Raw genomic sequence first — 16,565 nt, forward strand, 5'->3', positions numbered from 1 at the left:
GGCCTCAGCAGGTCTGTGACACCCACATCTGCCCCCCCCCCCCCCCCCCCCCCACCGCCAGCCCAGGCCTTACCCACAAGCATCATCACACCTGCATATCCAGGCCTGGAGGAAACTTGACCCCGCACGCCCTGCAGCCTGCTGGGTCATGGCACCACCAACATGTGCCAGAAAGGGAGCCACACGGCTAGAGGAGAGGGGCCACTAGGGAGCCAGGCAGGCCACGTGGGGAGACGGGTCTGAGAGACGGAGGCATGGGAGCCCGTGGCCGACCTGCCCACTCGTCCCTTTGGTTTGAGCTGTGAGTCACTTCCTCTGAGACTGACACCAGCCGCTAGTGCCACCAACCAAGACGACAACACTGAGCTCTGAAACAGTAAGTTAAAAAAGCACAGGAGCATTATTCAGCCTCACCAAGGAAGGGCATTTGGACACAGGCTGCACCGCGGATGAACCCCGAGGACGTCACGGTGCGCGGTAAGCCAGCCCCCGAAGGACACGTGTCGTACTGTTCCGCTTACACGAGGTCCCCTAAACAGGCAAACGAGGCTCGCAGACACGGAAGGCAAAACGGGGGTCACCGGGGTGGGGGAGGGGGAATGGGGGTTACCATGTCATGGGGACAGAGGTTCAGTTGGGGGAGATGAGAACATTCTGGAGACGGACGGTGGTGTTTGCACAGCTCTGGGAGCAGGCTGGACGTCACTGACCGTACACTTGAAAACGTAGAGACAGTAAACTTCACGCTGTGTGTGTCAGATCACAGTGAAAACGTGTACAAGAATCAACACAGGTGTGCACCATGTATACGAGAGATCCGAGGTGACATCAGTAAGACTGTTTTCAAGTGATTAGTTTACAAACACTGTATGTTTGTGACGTATGTGATATGTGAATCATGTACCAAGACCTTACTTTTTATTTCAAGAAATTTACCCAATTTTTACAATACTCAGAAAGAATACAGATGAAAAATACTTTTTTTTTTTTTAATGTGAGGAATTAAATAAAGGAAACCTCACCAAGGCTGCCTTTTTTTCCTATGTTTATTCTTACGGACTTTAGTTAATTAAACCCAATGAGGAAGAAAAACCACCACGAAGGCAGAAATATTCCCTGAATAAACACTCTTTTGTCCTTAACTCAAGAACTGGAAGAATACAGATTTGTTAAAGGTACTGCAAAAAGGAGAAAGAGGCAATCTTAAGCATGGATGAAATATCTGTGTATCTTCTTTTTTTTTTTTTTTTTTTTTTTTAAATTTTTTTTTTTCAATGTTTTTTATTTTTATTTTTGGGACAGAGAGAGACAGAGCATGAAAGGGGGAGGGGCAGAGAGAGAGGGAGACACAGAATCGGAAACAGGCTCCAGGCTCCGAGCCATCAGCCCAGAGCCCGACGCGGGGCTCGAACTCACGGACCGCGAAATCGTGACCTGGCTGAAGTCGGAGGCTTAACCGACTGCGCCACCCAGGCGCCCCCCTGTGTATCTTCTTTTAAACAAACTTATTTTCCTTTGAGGCACTGCTCTGGCTTTTGCTCCGGTTTTCATACAAACAGAAGCAGATGGCTCTGGGTTAGATTTGTTCTGAGAGAACCATGCTTTCCAGTTATTTGAGTTATCAGGGTCCATCCATTCTGTGTTCTAGAACTTCTAGACAGGAGTCAGTACTATTCTTATCTGCTTTTACATCTTAGGTAAGGAGTTTCTGGATTCAAGAAAAATCGGGAGTCCTCTCTCTCTGCCCCATCCCCACTCATGCTCTCTCTCCGTCTTAAAAAAATAAATAAAACATTAAAAAAAAAAAAAAAAGAAAAATCAGGAGTGAGCCTGAATGATCTTACACCTCCTCCCCACCCCGGAGTAAAGTGAGTCATTTATTCTAGGTACCACTCGGATTGGAGAGCAAAGAAATCACCCCCAAATTACAGCACGGGCTCACCGGGGGAGCTCAGATGAAGCGTGAATTGTACCCACTGGGTGTATTGGGTGGGACATCCCCAGGATGGGGGCTGCCTTCAGCAGGTAGAGAGCCCAGGACTGGAGGACCAGAGCTTCTGGGGAGCAGAGCAAATTTTCTTGGTCTTAAGGGCAAAGTCAGTCTCTGCATGGGCTTTGGAATTCCTGTATAGTCTTCTTAGGGCCTGTTATAAATCCCAATGACCCTGGGGAGGGATGGGTTCTAGCGTTCTAGAAGATTCTCCAGCCCCTTGAGGGCTGCTTAATCCAGAGGTGGAAATGTGGATGTCTGGCCCCAGCCCAGAACAGATCACTCAGAGTATGGGATTTTACAAGTTCCCCCGGGGATCCCAATGCCCTGCCAGGCCCAGGTCCCTGCTTTCATGGGAAACCAGAGGCAAATTGTGCATACACATATGAGCAGGAGGGGAGACCTGCTCTGAGCAAAGTTTTAGATCTAGGAGAGCACAGGAGCTTGGTGGAGACGTTTTGGAGCACTGATGAGAAATCAAATAGAATCTACAAAGATAAATTTTAGGGGCACCCGGGTGGCTCAGTCGCTTAAACGTCTGACTCTTGATCTCATCCAGGTCATGATCTCGTGGTTTGGGAGTTCGAGCCCCAAGTCAGGCTCTGCCGTGACAGCTTGGAGCCCGCTTGAGATTCTCTCTCTCCCTCTCTCTCTCTCTCTCTCTCTGCCCCTCCTGCTGCTTGCTCTATCTTTCTGTCTCAAAATAAGTACATAAACTTAAAAAAAGAGAAATTTTACTCTTTTTTTCCCGGTTGGACTCCACTGATGTGAGTTGGGAGAGGAAAATTTTTGTCTGTCATCTGCTGTCAACAGAAAAGCAGAGCGGTTTGCTGTTACCACTGGTACTCGGGGCCAGCCAGCCAGCATGGGCACCCCTTCCAGGGGCTGGGGGTGTGAAGGACTGAATTTGCTTGCTCTGTACACACATCCTGCCCTGTGCAGGCAGCCGGAGCCAGTGATTTGGGCCAGGTTCCATTTCCACCAAGAGCGTATCTGACAGCTCCATGCATGGTTCCTATAACTGAGCTGCTGAGGTTCCTCCCAGAACCCTACAGGAGGAGACGGGACGCATTCTCCTTTGAAGCCCCAGGAAATGCCTTGTGTCGTGCCCTGAGGGTATGTGCTCCACGAGGGTGGGAACCAGACCTGGAAATGTCAGCATTTACGAGCCTTCATTTTCAACATGAATGATTTTTGCTACGACTGTCCTCTTTGTTTAAACTTTGCAGCTTTCTCGAAATGCAATTAAAATGAGTGTGTCTGCCCTTTTGCAGTTTTATGACAGCTAAGGGCGGGCGGCTGAAGAAGGCTCGCTGCGGCAAGAAATACATTTATTTTTTCCAACCTCCGGTATCTCGCTGTTGGTCAGCACACACAAAAACTGATGTCTCCCGTGCTGGCATGAGATCGACAAGTCATTTCAGACTCTTTGCTGTTACCATTCCCTGTTTTGCAACGGGAAGGGGAGGCTGGACCATAAAAGCTGGTGACTAAGATGAAGGAAATCCTGTCTGAGCTAAGATTGTCTTGGTGGGGGGTGGGGGGGGCCCACGAAACCTGGTTGGAATAAGCAGGAAATGAAGGTGGCGTTCAGATCGGAAGGAGACGATCTGGGCCCAACTTGGCGCTGTGTTGTAACTTGCGAGGTTGTTACAGTTGGGACAATGTTAGGACAATGACCAAGTAAGGAAGAAAGGGAAGGAGGTGGGCTTCCTCCGTGAAATTCCCAGCTGGAACCTTCTACCCACTGGCCTTCCTCACCTGGGCGCTCAGGAGGAAACAGGTCGGTCTGTGTGACCTGCCCACCCTGCCAGGAAATGGCAGGGGGGATCTCTGGGCTCTTCCAAGAGAGAAACCCTATCCTCGGATTTTACTGGGTATTTTCTATGCTGCCTCGCCAAACCCAAATCTCTGGAGTCTTCTTGCTTTGTTAAATTATACTTGGGTCTCAGAATTATTTGAACAAAATGTTCTTTGTAAGTCTTTCCATTCGTTCTGGAAATAATTTAGTTACACCTTGACCTAACTTTGATTAAAATTAAAATTCTTTCCTTCGTTGACATTTATCAAACTCCAGAAAATGGAAACAACTGTCCAAAGGCTTTGGGAAGATGCCCCTATGCCCATGTCGCCTCGTGGGCCTTCTGGTGTCCACAGGTCACTTGCTGGGGTCACGGCTGCTCCCCGCCAGGCTGTGCGAACACAGTGGGGTCTCAGCGCCAAAGATGTGGACCTTACTCCCCACGATTCCTCCCGTATGTCTCAGCCCTGCTGGCCTGGTGTCTCAGCCCACCTCTCCCCTGTCCCAGCTTGTGAGCTGGGCAAGACCCGGTCCCCTGCCTTGGAGGCCCCAGTCAGAGAGCGCCCTGTGGGGGCAGTGAGGCAACAGCTGTTCTGTCCCCAGATTCTCATAGCACTTAACCTGTTTCTGTGGCTTCACGTTTTCATGTTTTGAGGAAGAAGACCCACCCATATTTAATTAAAATTTTTTAATGTTTACTTAATTTAGAGAGAGAGAGAGAGTGCAGGGGAGGGTCAGAGAGAGAGGGAGACACAGAATCCGAAGTAGGCTCCAGGCTCTGAGCTGTCAGCACAGACCCAGACATGGGGTGCGAACCACGAATGGTGAGATCATGACCTGAGCCGAAGTCAGACACGTAACTGACTGAGCCACCCAGGTGCCCCTAATTAAAAAAAATCCTAAAACCAGGTACCATTGGCCAGCATTTATCAAGCCCTACAAGGCTAAAATTGCTAAGATCTTTATATGCGATTTCTTTTTCCCTGAGAGCACACTTACAAGGCAGAACTATTTTTATTCCAGCTTTAGAAAAGCAGCTAAAGCTTGAAAGCTCAGTAGCTTTGCCCAAAGTCACACAGCCAGGAAGTAGCAGATCATACTTCGAACTCCAGACCCAAGCTGGCCTTCCTCTGCAAAAACCGACACCACAGTCCCACTCTCTCTTCCACGTGCCGTGGAACAAACCACGGCTCTGGGTCTCGAGTCTGCCTTCTACAGGTTTGCTGACGACCACAACCGTGTGGATCTGAGGTACCGTAAGGCCTACTTGTCAAAGGAGAGAGAAACTTTGTCTCACACAGCGAGCTTCCTCTCTAAGCGGGGATGATCCCAGGTGGTATATTCAACTTCAAACATTGTCACACAGTTGGACAACTCCCCTCCCCCCCACTGTGCTCTGAACGCCCCCATCCACTGCCCCTGGCCTGTCTCACTCTGGACCCAGACCTGAACCCCCGGGAGGATTCATGTACATAAAGGCTCCCAGGACAATCCAACACATTCACTTGGTGTGAACGAATTACACAAAAACCATCTCACTGCGACCTTGCACCATGGTTACCAGCATTCCTGTTTTACCCAGAAGAAAAGGCTCAGAGAGAAGTGACTTCTCCTGGTCACTGGCCCCAACCCCAGAAGCTCCAGCTCTGCCTGACAGACCCCACCTGCCTGCCAGCTGGCATGTGGGAAACTCAATGCAGAAGGATCAGAAATGAAAACACTGCCGTGAAAGCAGGGAATTGGCACCACCCAGGAGAAAGGGACCCTGTCTTCATTCCACTGCGGTCCAGGGGTCTCTGCACAGTCAGCATAATTTGGGGAGGGCCCTTACTCCCCAGGAGGGTTCAGTGAACCCTTCTCCAAGTTAAGACTAACACTTTCCCCATAGCCTCCTCATCTGCTGGAGATAACGCCGTGCTTACACGACCCTCCCCGCTTTACAAAGCCGTCATCCACACGCCTCCACGGCCTGGAATCTCCAAAAGGACCTGGAGAAAGAGATTTCCAGGAGTTCTGTCTGTGGCTGGGATTCCCCGCTGCCCATTCGGGCCTCTCTGGGTCATCCTGCCTGGACTGCCACCTGTCCGGTCCGCTTCTTGGGGTCCACAAGCCACTCAGTCACCTATGCGCACAGGCCGGCCTCTCTGCAGAGGGGCCCCTGGAAAGAACAGGTCTGCCTGACAGTTCCCTAGAGACAGCCATGACCCCCTGCTTCTGCTGGGCAGCCCTTGTGGGGAAAGGAGGCAGGAGTATCCACGGCCGTGTGTGTGAGTGTGTACCCTACTGTTCTGTTTCTCTCATTTTGACAACCATGATCTTTCCATCTACCATCTGTCTGACTCCACCCATATCGTCCATCTACCTATTTACCTATCTATCCATCTCTCTCTGTAATCTATCAATCATCTACGTCCATCATCCACCCGTCAGTCTATCTATCCATCATCAATCTACGTCTGTATCTAGTCTGTCTCTACCACCTCTGTCTAGCTAGCACCTACATCTATTGTCCATCCATACTCTATGCAGATAAATAGCAGACACACAGATCTCCCACGTGATGGACATACGTATGCTTTATGTGTCCCACGCTGTGTGTACCTTGAGTATGTGTTCGTATTCTACGACAAGGGACTTGTCAGCCTAGCACAGTGGTTGAGAGCAGAGGTCTTGGAATAACCAAGTCCTGGACTTCGCTCCCAGCCTCACTGCTTACTGGCCATGACACATGCCCTCACCTGGGTGTGCCTCAGTCTGCACACCTGTAAAGTGGGGCAATTGCAGTGCTGTGGGCATTTAGCAGGTACTGTGTGTTGGTGGCTTAGCTCAGTTCCTGGCACAATGTGACCAGCAGGCAGTGGCTGCTGTATTTCTGGGATATTTTAGTTGTTCCTGGGGCTTCTGGAGCCCTGGGAGCACCTTCGGGGATCCCTCTTTCTGATTTCTGATCCCAGGAGATCCCACGAGCCCTCCCAGGGGCCCCTTCCTTCTCTCCAACCTGAAGCCAGAGGCCACCGGGTACGGGCAGAGGGGGAGGGGAGTGTGCCCAGCAGGGCCCGTGGCACTGGCCGGTTTCCTGCATCCTCCCTCCCACCAGTGCGCGGTCACCGCACCACCACCGCTAATCAGCCTGTCTGTTCTCTGACGGACAAGCCGGAGCCTTGGAGGCATCCCAGGGAGCATGTCCTCCGTTCTCCTGGGGCCCTCATTACCCCACAAAGACAGTCACAGATCTGAGAGTGCTCGACACGCAGACATATTGTTATGTCATTTCTACCAGGTCCCAGAAAATTAGTGCATGGAATTCCAGAACACCCACTCTTCTGTAGTTCCCACATGGGAGATCGCCGAACTGGGCAAAAGCAGCAACATAGGAATTTCATGGGTGGGGCTGAAACAATCCCCAGGAAAAAATGCAAATCCTTCACAGACAGATCAACACATCCATTATCATCATACTCAGCTAGTGCTATCCAGCGGGGGCAGTGCTTAATTCGGGAACGCCCCTCCACCCCCCAGTGAGAAAAGCTACATTTTAATCTAATCTTTTATTCGTTGTTCCACGACTGTATTTCTCACCCAAAAGGTGTGCTGGAACACTTTCAACTAACTGCATCGCCACTCATTTCTGGAACACTTTATTGAAGGACTACTGTGTTTCAGGCCCCGGAGCAAACGATGTATCAGTGAACAAACCCCAGACGAAACGCGCCCTAAACTTTGGATTGTGGCAGCAGCAGTTACGTCGAGGATGAGTGAAGAAAGTGTTGGATGTCTACATGGGTTATGAAAGATAATTTAAAATCTTGAATATCTTTTTAAATTTTATTATTTGAGAGAGAGAGAGCGAGAGACAGAGACAGAGGAAGAGAGAGAGAGAGCAGGAGAGGGGGAGGGGCAGAGAAAGAGGGAGAATTCCAAGCAGGCTTCATGCTCAGCATGGAGCCCAACTTGGGGCTCGATCCTACGACCCTGGGATCATGACCTGAGCCGAAATCAAGAGTTGGATGCTCAACTGACTGTGCCATCCAGGTGCCCCTATAATCATTAATATCTCATGCTATTCTAAGTCCTGGCAGTCTGAGAGGGCACTTTAATTAGACCGATAAATGGGTCTCATTTCCAAGGGACAGAGGCTCTGGCCAGGCGGGTGCAGGCCTTCTGACCTCTGCCTCTTGGGCAAGGGGGCAGGGTGTCCTCTGTGTGACGGGGCTGTGGGCTACAGGGAGGGGACAGGGTGTGCGGGCAGCTACAAAACAGAAGGGGCCAGGGCCAAGGGCCAGGGACTGCTCTGTTCCTGCAGGGTGGTGATAGAGGCTAATGTGTGAGGTGACAGCAGCTGGCCACTGGCCATCCTTGATGCTGGCCCTTTCCCGCAGCCCATGACTAGAGTGGAAGGTATGGCCACTTGGAGATGTGGCTCGTGGCACTCTGTCACGGGGCCGGTGGTGATGCCGGGAGCATGCACAGATGGGGCTCCAGGACCCCGGACACCCCAGGCTGAGCCGCTTTCCCACCCGGCTGTCCACAGGGTTTTCTAGGTGTGGAAGGTGGGGGTGGGGCTCTCCTTGCGTATGCAGTGCCCAAGGGCTTACGGATGCCGGCCTGACAAATTAGGAGGGGCCAGGGCATGAGCCAGCCGTGTTCAATGTCTTTCTGAGAGTGGCACCATCGTGCCGACCTGTCCTGCCACCGCAAGGTCTGGAAAGAACTACGACAGCTTCCTCCCCGGGCAGTCAGTCAAGGACGGGGGGGCTGCCGTGGCTCACCCTGGAGCCCCAACAACAGGCCGAGTCATGGAAACTCCATCGGGATGCCTCTTCTCCCCTGTCTTTGGAAAGCACTCCACCTGAGTTAGGGGGACAGAAGCTCTTGGCCAGGGAAGGGCTGCTTCTGCCGTACCTCCAAGCACACATGAGTGCCTTTTGTTAGTCTATTGGAGAGAAGATGGGAGCACTATCTCCCTCGTGCTGGCCACACCTGCTGCTCTCTAGTACAAGACCTGCCGCTTCTCAGCTTCCTCTCGTCCGCCTGGCGTTTGCTCGCCCAAGGAGGCTGCCCCGTGGCTTCTGAGAGCAGGTGTGGACTTGGAAATATTTAGATCTGCGGAAAAGGTGCACAGACAGTGCAGAGGGTCCCTGTACACCCTCCATCAAGAATGATGATGCTACGTCAGCATCTTCGATAACCTCGGTGCGTTTTGTCAAAACGAGACATTAACGTTGAGTGTGTTGATAAACTACAGACTCTACTAGGCTTTTGCCAGTTTTTTCCACTAACGTTCTTTCTCTCTTCCAAGATCCAATCCAGGATACCACACTGAACTTAGGGGAGTCTATTTACAAAAGAACCCGTTGCTTGGAAAGGCAGCCTCCCTCACAGCATCAGAGCCCGCTGTGTGCACCAGGAGCCCGGCCGAGCGCTGGGAGATGGGGGGGGGGGGGGCACCCAGCACAAGGAGGCCAGAGCCAGTGGGTGGGGCTGAGCTTGCAGGGATGCTGCTGGGATTTGGGCTTCCTTTGAAATGCGCTCCTGACCTTGTGGACGGGACTGGAGAAACTTGTGGGGCCCTCCTAAGACTAGACATCCCCTTTTTCATTCATTCATTCAGTGTTAGAAGCCACTGACATCATGGTTAGTGAGTCACTTAGGCCTTTATCTGACGCGAAAGAGTCTTACTAACTGAGGGTTCAGCTACCAGGGCAAAAGGTAACCACCAAAAACCTGCCTGCTCTCATCTCAGCTGATTAAGTACCATTCACTCAATTCCAGAGGCTTCTCAAGCCCTGAAGATAAAAAGCCTAATGCAGTATGTTTATTTTTTTTAATTTTTTAATGTTTTTATTTTTGAGAGAGAGAGAGAGAGAGAGAGCGCACGCGTGCAAGCAGAGGAGGGGCAGAGAGAGAGGAAGACACAGAATCTGAAGCAGGCTCCAGGTTCCGAGATGTCACAGAGCCCGACGTGGGGCTCGAACCCACAAACTGTGAGATCACGACCTGAGCTGAAGTCAGATGCTTTACCGACTGAGCCACCCAGGTGCCTCAGCATATTTATTTATTTATTTATTTATTTATTTATTTAAAAGTTTTTTAACATTTATTAACTTCTGAGACAGAGAGAGAGAGACAGAGCATGAGCCAGGGGAGGGGCAGAGAGAGAGGGAGACACAGAATCTGAAATAGACTCTAGGCTCTGAGCTGTCTGCACAGAGCCCGACACGGGGCTCGAACTCACGGACTGCAAGATCATGACCTGAGCTGAAGTCAGACGCTTAACCGACTGAGCCACCCAGGTGCCCCCAACATATTTATTTTTAAGTCACATTCTGGAGCAGTGTACGTGCGTACCTGGAAAAGCACTCCCGTGGCAGGGTCGCAGCTGGGAAGGGTGGGAGCCAGCTCAGCACACAGGGGAGGGTCTGCACTGGGTGTGGACACTGGAGCGCCCCAGCACTGGCACCCTGCAACACGACTCCTCGCCTTCCCCACGCCCCAGAACCAAGGTGTCAGGTGACTTGTTCTGGGGGCAAACAACCAGTTAGTAGCCAGGCGGGGGTGGGGGCTCCGTGCCCCCAAGACTCCTGTGTCGTCAGTGGTTTCCGGGGGCCACCAGCCACTGCACAGACTGCCTGGTTTGCAAGCCAAATCGGCCTTTAGCGGCAGTAATGACGACCACCGGCCCCAGCAGATATAGCAAGACGCGGCTACAGACCTTTCACTAAAGCTTCCTCATCAGAGATAAATATTCTTTCTCGGAGTAAAAGAACAGAAGCTCTAAAACCACCTTGTGAGTCAAGACAGCCCCAACTTCCCTCACATTCTCTATTTAACTGAAGCTTGTCACCCATTGTTTTTTAATCCTTTCTCCAGAAAGACCATCCTTTCTGTGTTTTCCATTTTAGCAAAGTCTTTGTTTTCTACTTGAGAACTTTTCACTTTCTCCCTCTCTCTGGCTCCAAACCATCCCACAGACAGTGAGGCAGTGCGAGGGCTGTGTCCCTGTGTCTGTCCTTTGCGGCCGATTTTAGTTCTACGACACTATGACAAATTCCTCCTGTCACTGACTGTGGCCAAGTCATACCGGCCACCCAGGGAGGTCTGCTTTCCTGGCCTCCAGAGAGCTGGATCCATGCTTCCTGCTTGTTTTTCCACAAACAGAGGAGGAACCCTGTGATATTTCCCTTCTTCTTAGGGGCCCAGATTTCCAACAATGGGACTAGTGCTCTAGGGAATTGTGGGAAAGAAGCGCTCTCCTGGATTCCTGTGTCGCGCACTGGAGGCATCTCAGGATCACACATTCTTTATAGCTTACCGACAAGCCAAGGGAGAGGAGAAAACCTCAGAATACATTGCTTTTTTTTTTTTTTTTTTTTTTTTTTTTGCGAGGGGGAGAGAAAGGTATGGCTGCATGCAGAAGCATCCCATGAATTTTCCAGGGCTTGGAGCCCTGGAAGGGGCCTGGAGGTTGAAGCTGGTGCTGAAGACAGTGTGGAGCCCAGCACTTCCTGGGGTGGGCACAGCACCTGCACCACCAGGCCCCCCTGGCTGCACCCTAATACCTGGGAGAATCTACAGTGTGCAGCCAGTCTCCCCAGCCGAGGTCGCAGGGTCAGCCCGGCCCACGGCATATTTGATCTCAGGGAAGGCCTTTGTTCTCTGGAATTCTCTTCATCCCAGAATCACACCAGACGGGCTCTTAGATCTTCAAGGCTGCTGCCCCATCTCTCGAGATAAGTAACAACTCAGCACCAGCTCAGCATGGGCTGCAGAGGGCTTTCAAGTCTCTACAAGGCCCCACCTCAGGAACCTTCCCTCCCAGGAGCCCGGCACATGCCTCACGCACTTGCCCCATGCCAAGCTCCAGCCTGCTGCTTTGGGGTCCATTCGCCTGACAGCCTTAGCTCTGGGCTCCCGCTCTTTCGAGCAAATCAGCAGGGGACGAGGAGTGATATTTCCCTTTCCAGAAACCAGTGTGTGGGCTTTACTCTCAGTCACGGTCAAGAGCAAAGAGAAAGCAGAAGACTCAAATCCTGAAACTCAGGAGTGTTCCCACCACTGACTTACAGTCTGATCCCGGGTCACTTAGTGGGGCAGGTGTCTGGGTTCCAACCCCACATTGGCACTGACAAAGAGAGAGACCTTGAGCAAGCTGTCTAAACACATTGTGCCTCTGTTTTCTCATCTGTAAATTGGAGGTAATAATAGTTACCTACTCAGGTAGACGCAGTGTGTTTCCCATGAGGCCTGTGGACCAAGACATGTGGAGAAGGCCCACAAGTAGGCCCATATAAATAACTGTCTACTCTCTTCTGTAACTGTTTTCAGCTGCTTCTGCTACAAAGCTCTTCCAGCTAAAAGAGCAGCCCCTTTTTTTCTGACCTGACCTACCCCGGGGAAGAGTCCTTGGCTCAAATGGGCAATGAGGCAGGGGTTCTGGAGCCTAGTAGACAAACAGGGGAGGAGATAAACTTGCCACAAAGAAGACCGAGTTCTTAATGGGTATCGTTAAGAACCAAGGTAATACCTACTAAAGCCAGAGGTCAATAAGAAGTTAATAAGTAGAAGGGCCGATGTTGAATACAACAAACTGCCTATCCGTTGAAGACTGTATACACCCATAAGCCTCTAGTAAAACGACTCAAAATGGCAAGTGACTCCAACCGCCTCCCTACCCAACACTCTAATTCAGTGGTTCCAAAACTTGGGCGTCAAGTAGAATGCACCTCCAGGCTCCATCCCAGAAAGCCTGACCAGAAGACCTAGACTGGGAGCGAACCAGCCTGCCCAGGAGGGCGGAGGGGTCCAAGGTCTGTGCTCTGGGAAGCATGGCCAGACAGTGAATGCTCTCAGTCCCATCGTGAGTCAGAGGGCAGATGCTCAGGGGAACGGGCCGCATCTAAGCGGTTTTGGAGGAAGGCACAGGGGCCGGTGCCTGCCTCTGTAACAGGCAAGGGAGGCTCTCTTCCCGTTCTAAGTCTGGAAACTGGGGCCCAGGATCTGCGGGACCAGGGGAGAGCACCGTTTATGAGTCCAGTCTTCTGCCATGAAGCCCTTACCAGTGTTAGGATCAGTCCCACGTGAGACTCATGAGACTTCCACCATCCCCAGGAAGAAAACCAGGGTATTACAAAAGTGGTTTTAGGGCCAAGTGGTGTGGAGACAGCACACCAGGGCACACGCTCTCAGCACAATTCAGCGTGGCCTTTCTAGGTCCTCCTTCTTCTCACAGAGTGTGTCTCCCACTCTGGGCCAAGTCCTACCTGTCATGTGTGCCTAAGGACCATAAGAGTCAACGGTTCCAGCACCTAGGCTTTCACCTTCCTCAACCAGGACACATGGAGACGACAAAGAGACAAACTTGAGCTTTAAGGAAACTTTGGCCTGGAACGTTCTGGTGAAAGTCTATGGACTTCCCAGGCCGGGTCCTGAACTGGAGAAAGCAGAAAAGTAGAGCTAAAGTTTCTTTCCAAGCTGGAGTAGCACTTTTTCGCTCACTGCCTTTAAAAGCCTTGTTTGTTTTACGTGAGAACAGAATGATGAAAATAACAGAATTTCAACCAAACCACGAAGCAGCTTCCCAGGGTCCTGTGTGTGCACCCTGCCCACACAGGGAGCCTGCCACAGTCACCTGGGAAGTCAGGAATTCTATCAGAGAGCGCCGAGGGTGGGGAGGGGATACAGTGTGTTCCCTGGGATTCTAGTCCCAGTTGGAACATCTGTGTCCACAACGGAAGAGACTGCCAATGACCCACGTTCTGTCAAGTTTGGTGAAGAGTGGCTCCAACTACTTAAACCCAACTTACAAAATCCCATCTGCAATCACAAGTGCAGTGCCAGGGCCGGCAAGGCAGCTCTAAATGCACCTGAGCGCCTCCCAGCCCTGCTGTTCCAGGGCCAGACTCGGACCGGGGAGAAAACGCAGGGTTTCTGCCACTGTGCACCCACATGGGTTACAACAGATACACTCTGGTCCTGCTCGCCCCTCGCCCCGCCCATTCCCCCAAAGCCTCTCATTTAAAGGCAGGAGAAGACTCTCCCCCAAGGATGGTACCCAGACACCAGCTTCCCAAGGCCACAAACAGTTTCTCCTGGGTACCCCGGTGCCTCCCACGCCACATGACTGACAGCCTTCCCTCTAGAAGCCAGAGTTTTGCTCAAGCTTAGGAGAGGATGCCGCAGGCTACGTTTTAAATTACTGGCTTTCCTGGGCGGGCCCCCGCCTGTAACCCACACGACAGAAGTGGGGACCCCAAGGGAAGGCAAACTTGAGGAGTTCTCCGGGGAAGGCCAGCTCTCTGGGAACCTGGGCTGGGTCATGGCGGCACGCGCACGTGTACGCACACACACGTACGCACACACACGTACACACACACACACACACACACACACACTCAGGTGAGCACCCATGAACTGCCTTGTGCTGAGGCCACTCTGTGTCCCTGCCACACTCTTGCCAGCGAATCAGAGCCCGTGAACGGGACCCAGGACTTACCGCCAGGACGCTCTGGGCCAGGAGCCCCACTGTCACAGCCCCCAGCAGCAGCCACCTGGAGGGAGAGAGAGGGAGGGAGAGGGAGCGCCATGAGCGCGCCGGCTCGGCTGGGCAATCCCCGGGTCACCCGCAAGGCCCCCCGCGCGCAGGACCCACGAGGACGCGGCCGAAGGTGGCTTACCGCCGCAGGGCAGGGCTGGACGCCGAGCACTGGTGACGGTCCATGCTTCCGATCCGGCCTCCCCGGGCGCCGCTCGGTCCCTCCTAGCCTGGAGGGCGAGAGACAAAGCGGCCTCAGCAGGGGCTGGGGTGGGAGCATCCCGGGCCCCCGGCCCCCAGCCGCGGGAAAGCTGGGCGCGCCCCCGCGCCCCTGTAGGGGTGACAGAGAGCGGCCCCGAGACCAGACGCAAGAAGGGGGAGCCCTCCACTTAGGCCCCGCTCGGCGCTACTTCGCTGAGGCCGCCCGGCGCCCCCCCCCTCCTCCCCAGCAGAAGCGCGCACGGCCCCCGTCTGCTGCGGGCGCCCCGAGTCCCAGCCCCCGGCCCGGGGCTCGTTGTCCCCGGGGCCGCCCTCACCTCGCGCCCGGCGCCGGCGGCCGTCCGCGCGCATCCGCCGGGGCGGGAGCGCAGGCGGTGCGGTGGCCCTGGCGGGTCCCCGGTGCCCGCCCGGGTCCTCGGTCCTCCGCCCGGTGGGCGAGCGCGGGGGCGGGGGGCGCGGGGTCGCGGGGCGGCCGCCGGAGGGTGCGGAGCGCAGAGCCCTGGCGTCCCGGCGCGCGGCGGCCACAATCCCTCGGCCGCGCGCTCCCGCCGCCTCTTACCCGCGCCGCAGGGTCCTCCCCTTTGAGACGCCGCCCGCGCGCCGCCGAGGGGAGGGGGCAGCGCCAACAAATTGAGGAGCTCGCCGGGCCGCGCTCAGGTCTGCGCCGCGAGCCGCCGCGCCCCGGACGGTGCGCAGCGCCCGCGCCCCGGCCCTCCGCGAGCCCGCCGCCCGCCGCCCTCCGCCCGCCGCGGCCCCCGAGCGCCGGCCCCCGCCGCCACCCGCCGCCCCGGGCGCGCCACCATGGGGCCCCGGCTCGGCGTCTGGCTGCTGCTGCTGCCCGCCGCCCTCCTGCTCCACGAGGAGCGCAGCCGGGCCGCTGCGAAGGTGAGTCCCCGGCCGACCCCGCGCCCCCGGCGTCGCGCCCCGCGCCCCCGGCGTCGCGCCCCGCGCGGCCCCTTTGTCCCCGGACCGAGCCGCCCGCCCCTCCGGGGGTGTGTGGGGGAGGTCGCGCAGGGGCCCGGCCGGGTGCCCTCTCCGAGCCGGTCCCCGCCGGTGACTCCCGGTGGGCTGCGCTGGCGCATCCGTTAGGGAGCCTCCTTTGTTGTGGGCTGGGTGGGGGCGAGGTGGACGAGTCCCTGGCGCCCCGGGCGAGCGCAGCCGAGCGGGGTGCGCCCCGTGCCCGGGACTCCGCGGGATTTGAACTCGCAGCGCGGGGGGCCTCGGCGGCCCGGCGCCCTCACCTGCCCCGGGCGCCCCCGGGTGGGCCGCGGCCCGGTGGGCAGGGCACGCGCGCCCACGCCGCTCACAGCCCCACACTTGCGCCCGGGAGTCGCTTTGGGCGTGTTTCTCCCGTTCTTGGGCGACTCTGCTGGTTGATGCTGAACAGTTCTGGGCCGTTTGCCTGGAAACAGCTGTATCTTTGCTTTCCCACGACTGTGCTGTTGCGGGAGGACCGGCCGGAGCACCAGTGGGGCTCCTGTGCGGCGCGGCTTGAAAAGTTAGGACCCCTTGCCTGTTACTTGTATACGTTGAACAGCTACAACCACGTTATATCTGGGAGTGAAAGCAAAGCGAAACTACATCTTAGTGTTCTAAGCACAAATTGTTTTCCTCGTTTTCATTTCCTCCGCTGTGTGTTTGCCCGGAAAGGATCTGGGAGCTCGGCTTGCTGGAGTAAAGGCTCCCAGCCCCGGTGGGTCCTTGATGTACTGTTCTTTCCTTTTTTTCCCTTCCCCTCAGACAGAATAAAGACGTCCGCCGTTACCCAGTGGGGGAGCCTTGTAGACAAAACCCCGGGAGAGTGTGGCTTCTTGGCCCAGTTTGCACGCCCCCCCCCCATTTAAAATTATTTTGCTACTTGCCACTTTTCCCACTTACTGTCTCACTGTTTCAGATCCTAATCTTGCTCTTAGGTTTTGTTTGTTTGTTTGTGTTTACTTCTCTTCTGGAGGATTGATTGCCACCAGCCCCGCTTCACTCTTCACTGGGTGTAAAATGTATTAACTGTTAGGTGCCAGGAGAAG

At 54.4% G+C, this 16,565-nt stretch overlaps 2 protein-coding genes across 3 annotated transcripts in view; one reads left to right on the top strand and one right to left on the bottom strand.

The window, feature by feature from the left end:
* COL4A2 (collagen type IV alpha 2 chain) overlaps positions 1 to 15,896 on the bottom strand; it is a 174,379-nt gene extending 158,483 nt beyond the window's left edge. The window contains exons 1-3 of one of the 2 annotated variants that reach the window (XM_078453055.2): positions 15,783 to 15,896; positions 14,465 to 14,552; positions 14,284 to 14,338 (exon numbers count right to left, since the gene is read on the bottom strand). In XM_078453055.2, the coding sequence (XP_078309181.1) occupies positions 14,284 to 14,338; positions 14,465 to 14,508 (99 nt within the window). In that variant the 5' untranslated portion in view covers positions 14,509 to 14,552; positions 15,783 to 15,896. Of the gene's footprint in view, positions 1 to 14,283; positions 14,339 to 14,464; positions 14,553 to 14,858; positions 15,059 to 15,782 lie in introns of those variants that run through there. The other variant, XM_078453054.2, reaches the window with a different exon arrangement.
* The window catches only part of COL4A1 (collagen type IV alpha 1 chain), a 154,758-nt gene continuing 153,420 nt past the window's right edge, over positions 15,228 to 16,565 (top strand). Inside the window, exon 1 of the mRNA XM_060636698.3 lies at positions 15,228 to 15,426. Coding sequence (XP_060492681.3) covers positions 15,343 to 15,426 — 84 coding nt within the window. The 5' untranslated portion in view covers positions 15,228 to 15,342. The remainder of the gene's footprint in view (positions 15,427 to 16,565) is intronic.

The sequence above is a fragment of the Panthera onca genome, chromosome A1, assembly GCF_046562875.1.
Source record: "Panthera onca isolate mPanOnc1 chromosome A1, mPanOnc1 haplotype 2, whole genome shotgun sequence".
Classification (NCBI taxonomy): Eukaryota; Metazoa; Chordata; class Mammalia; order Carnivora; family Felidae; genus Panthera; species Panthera onca.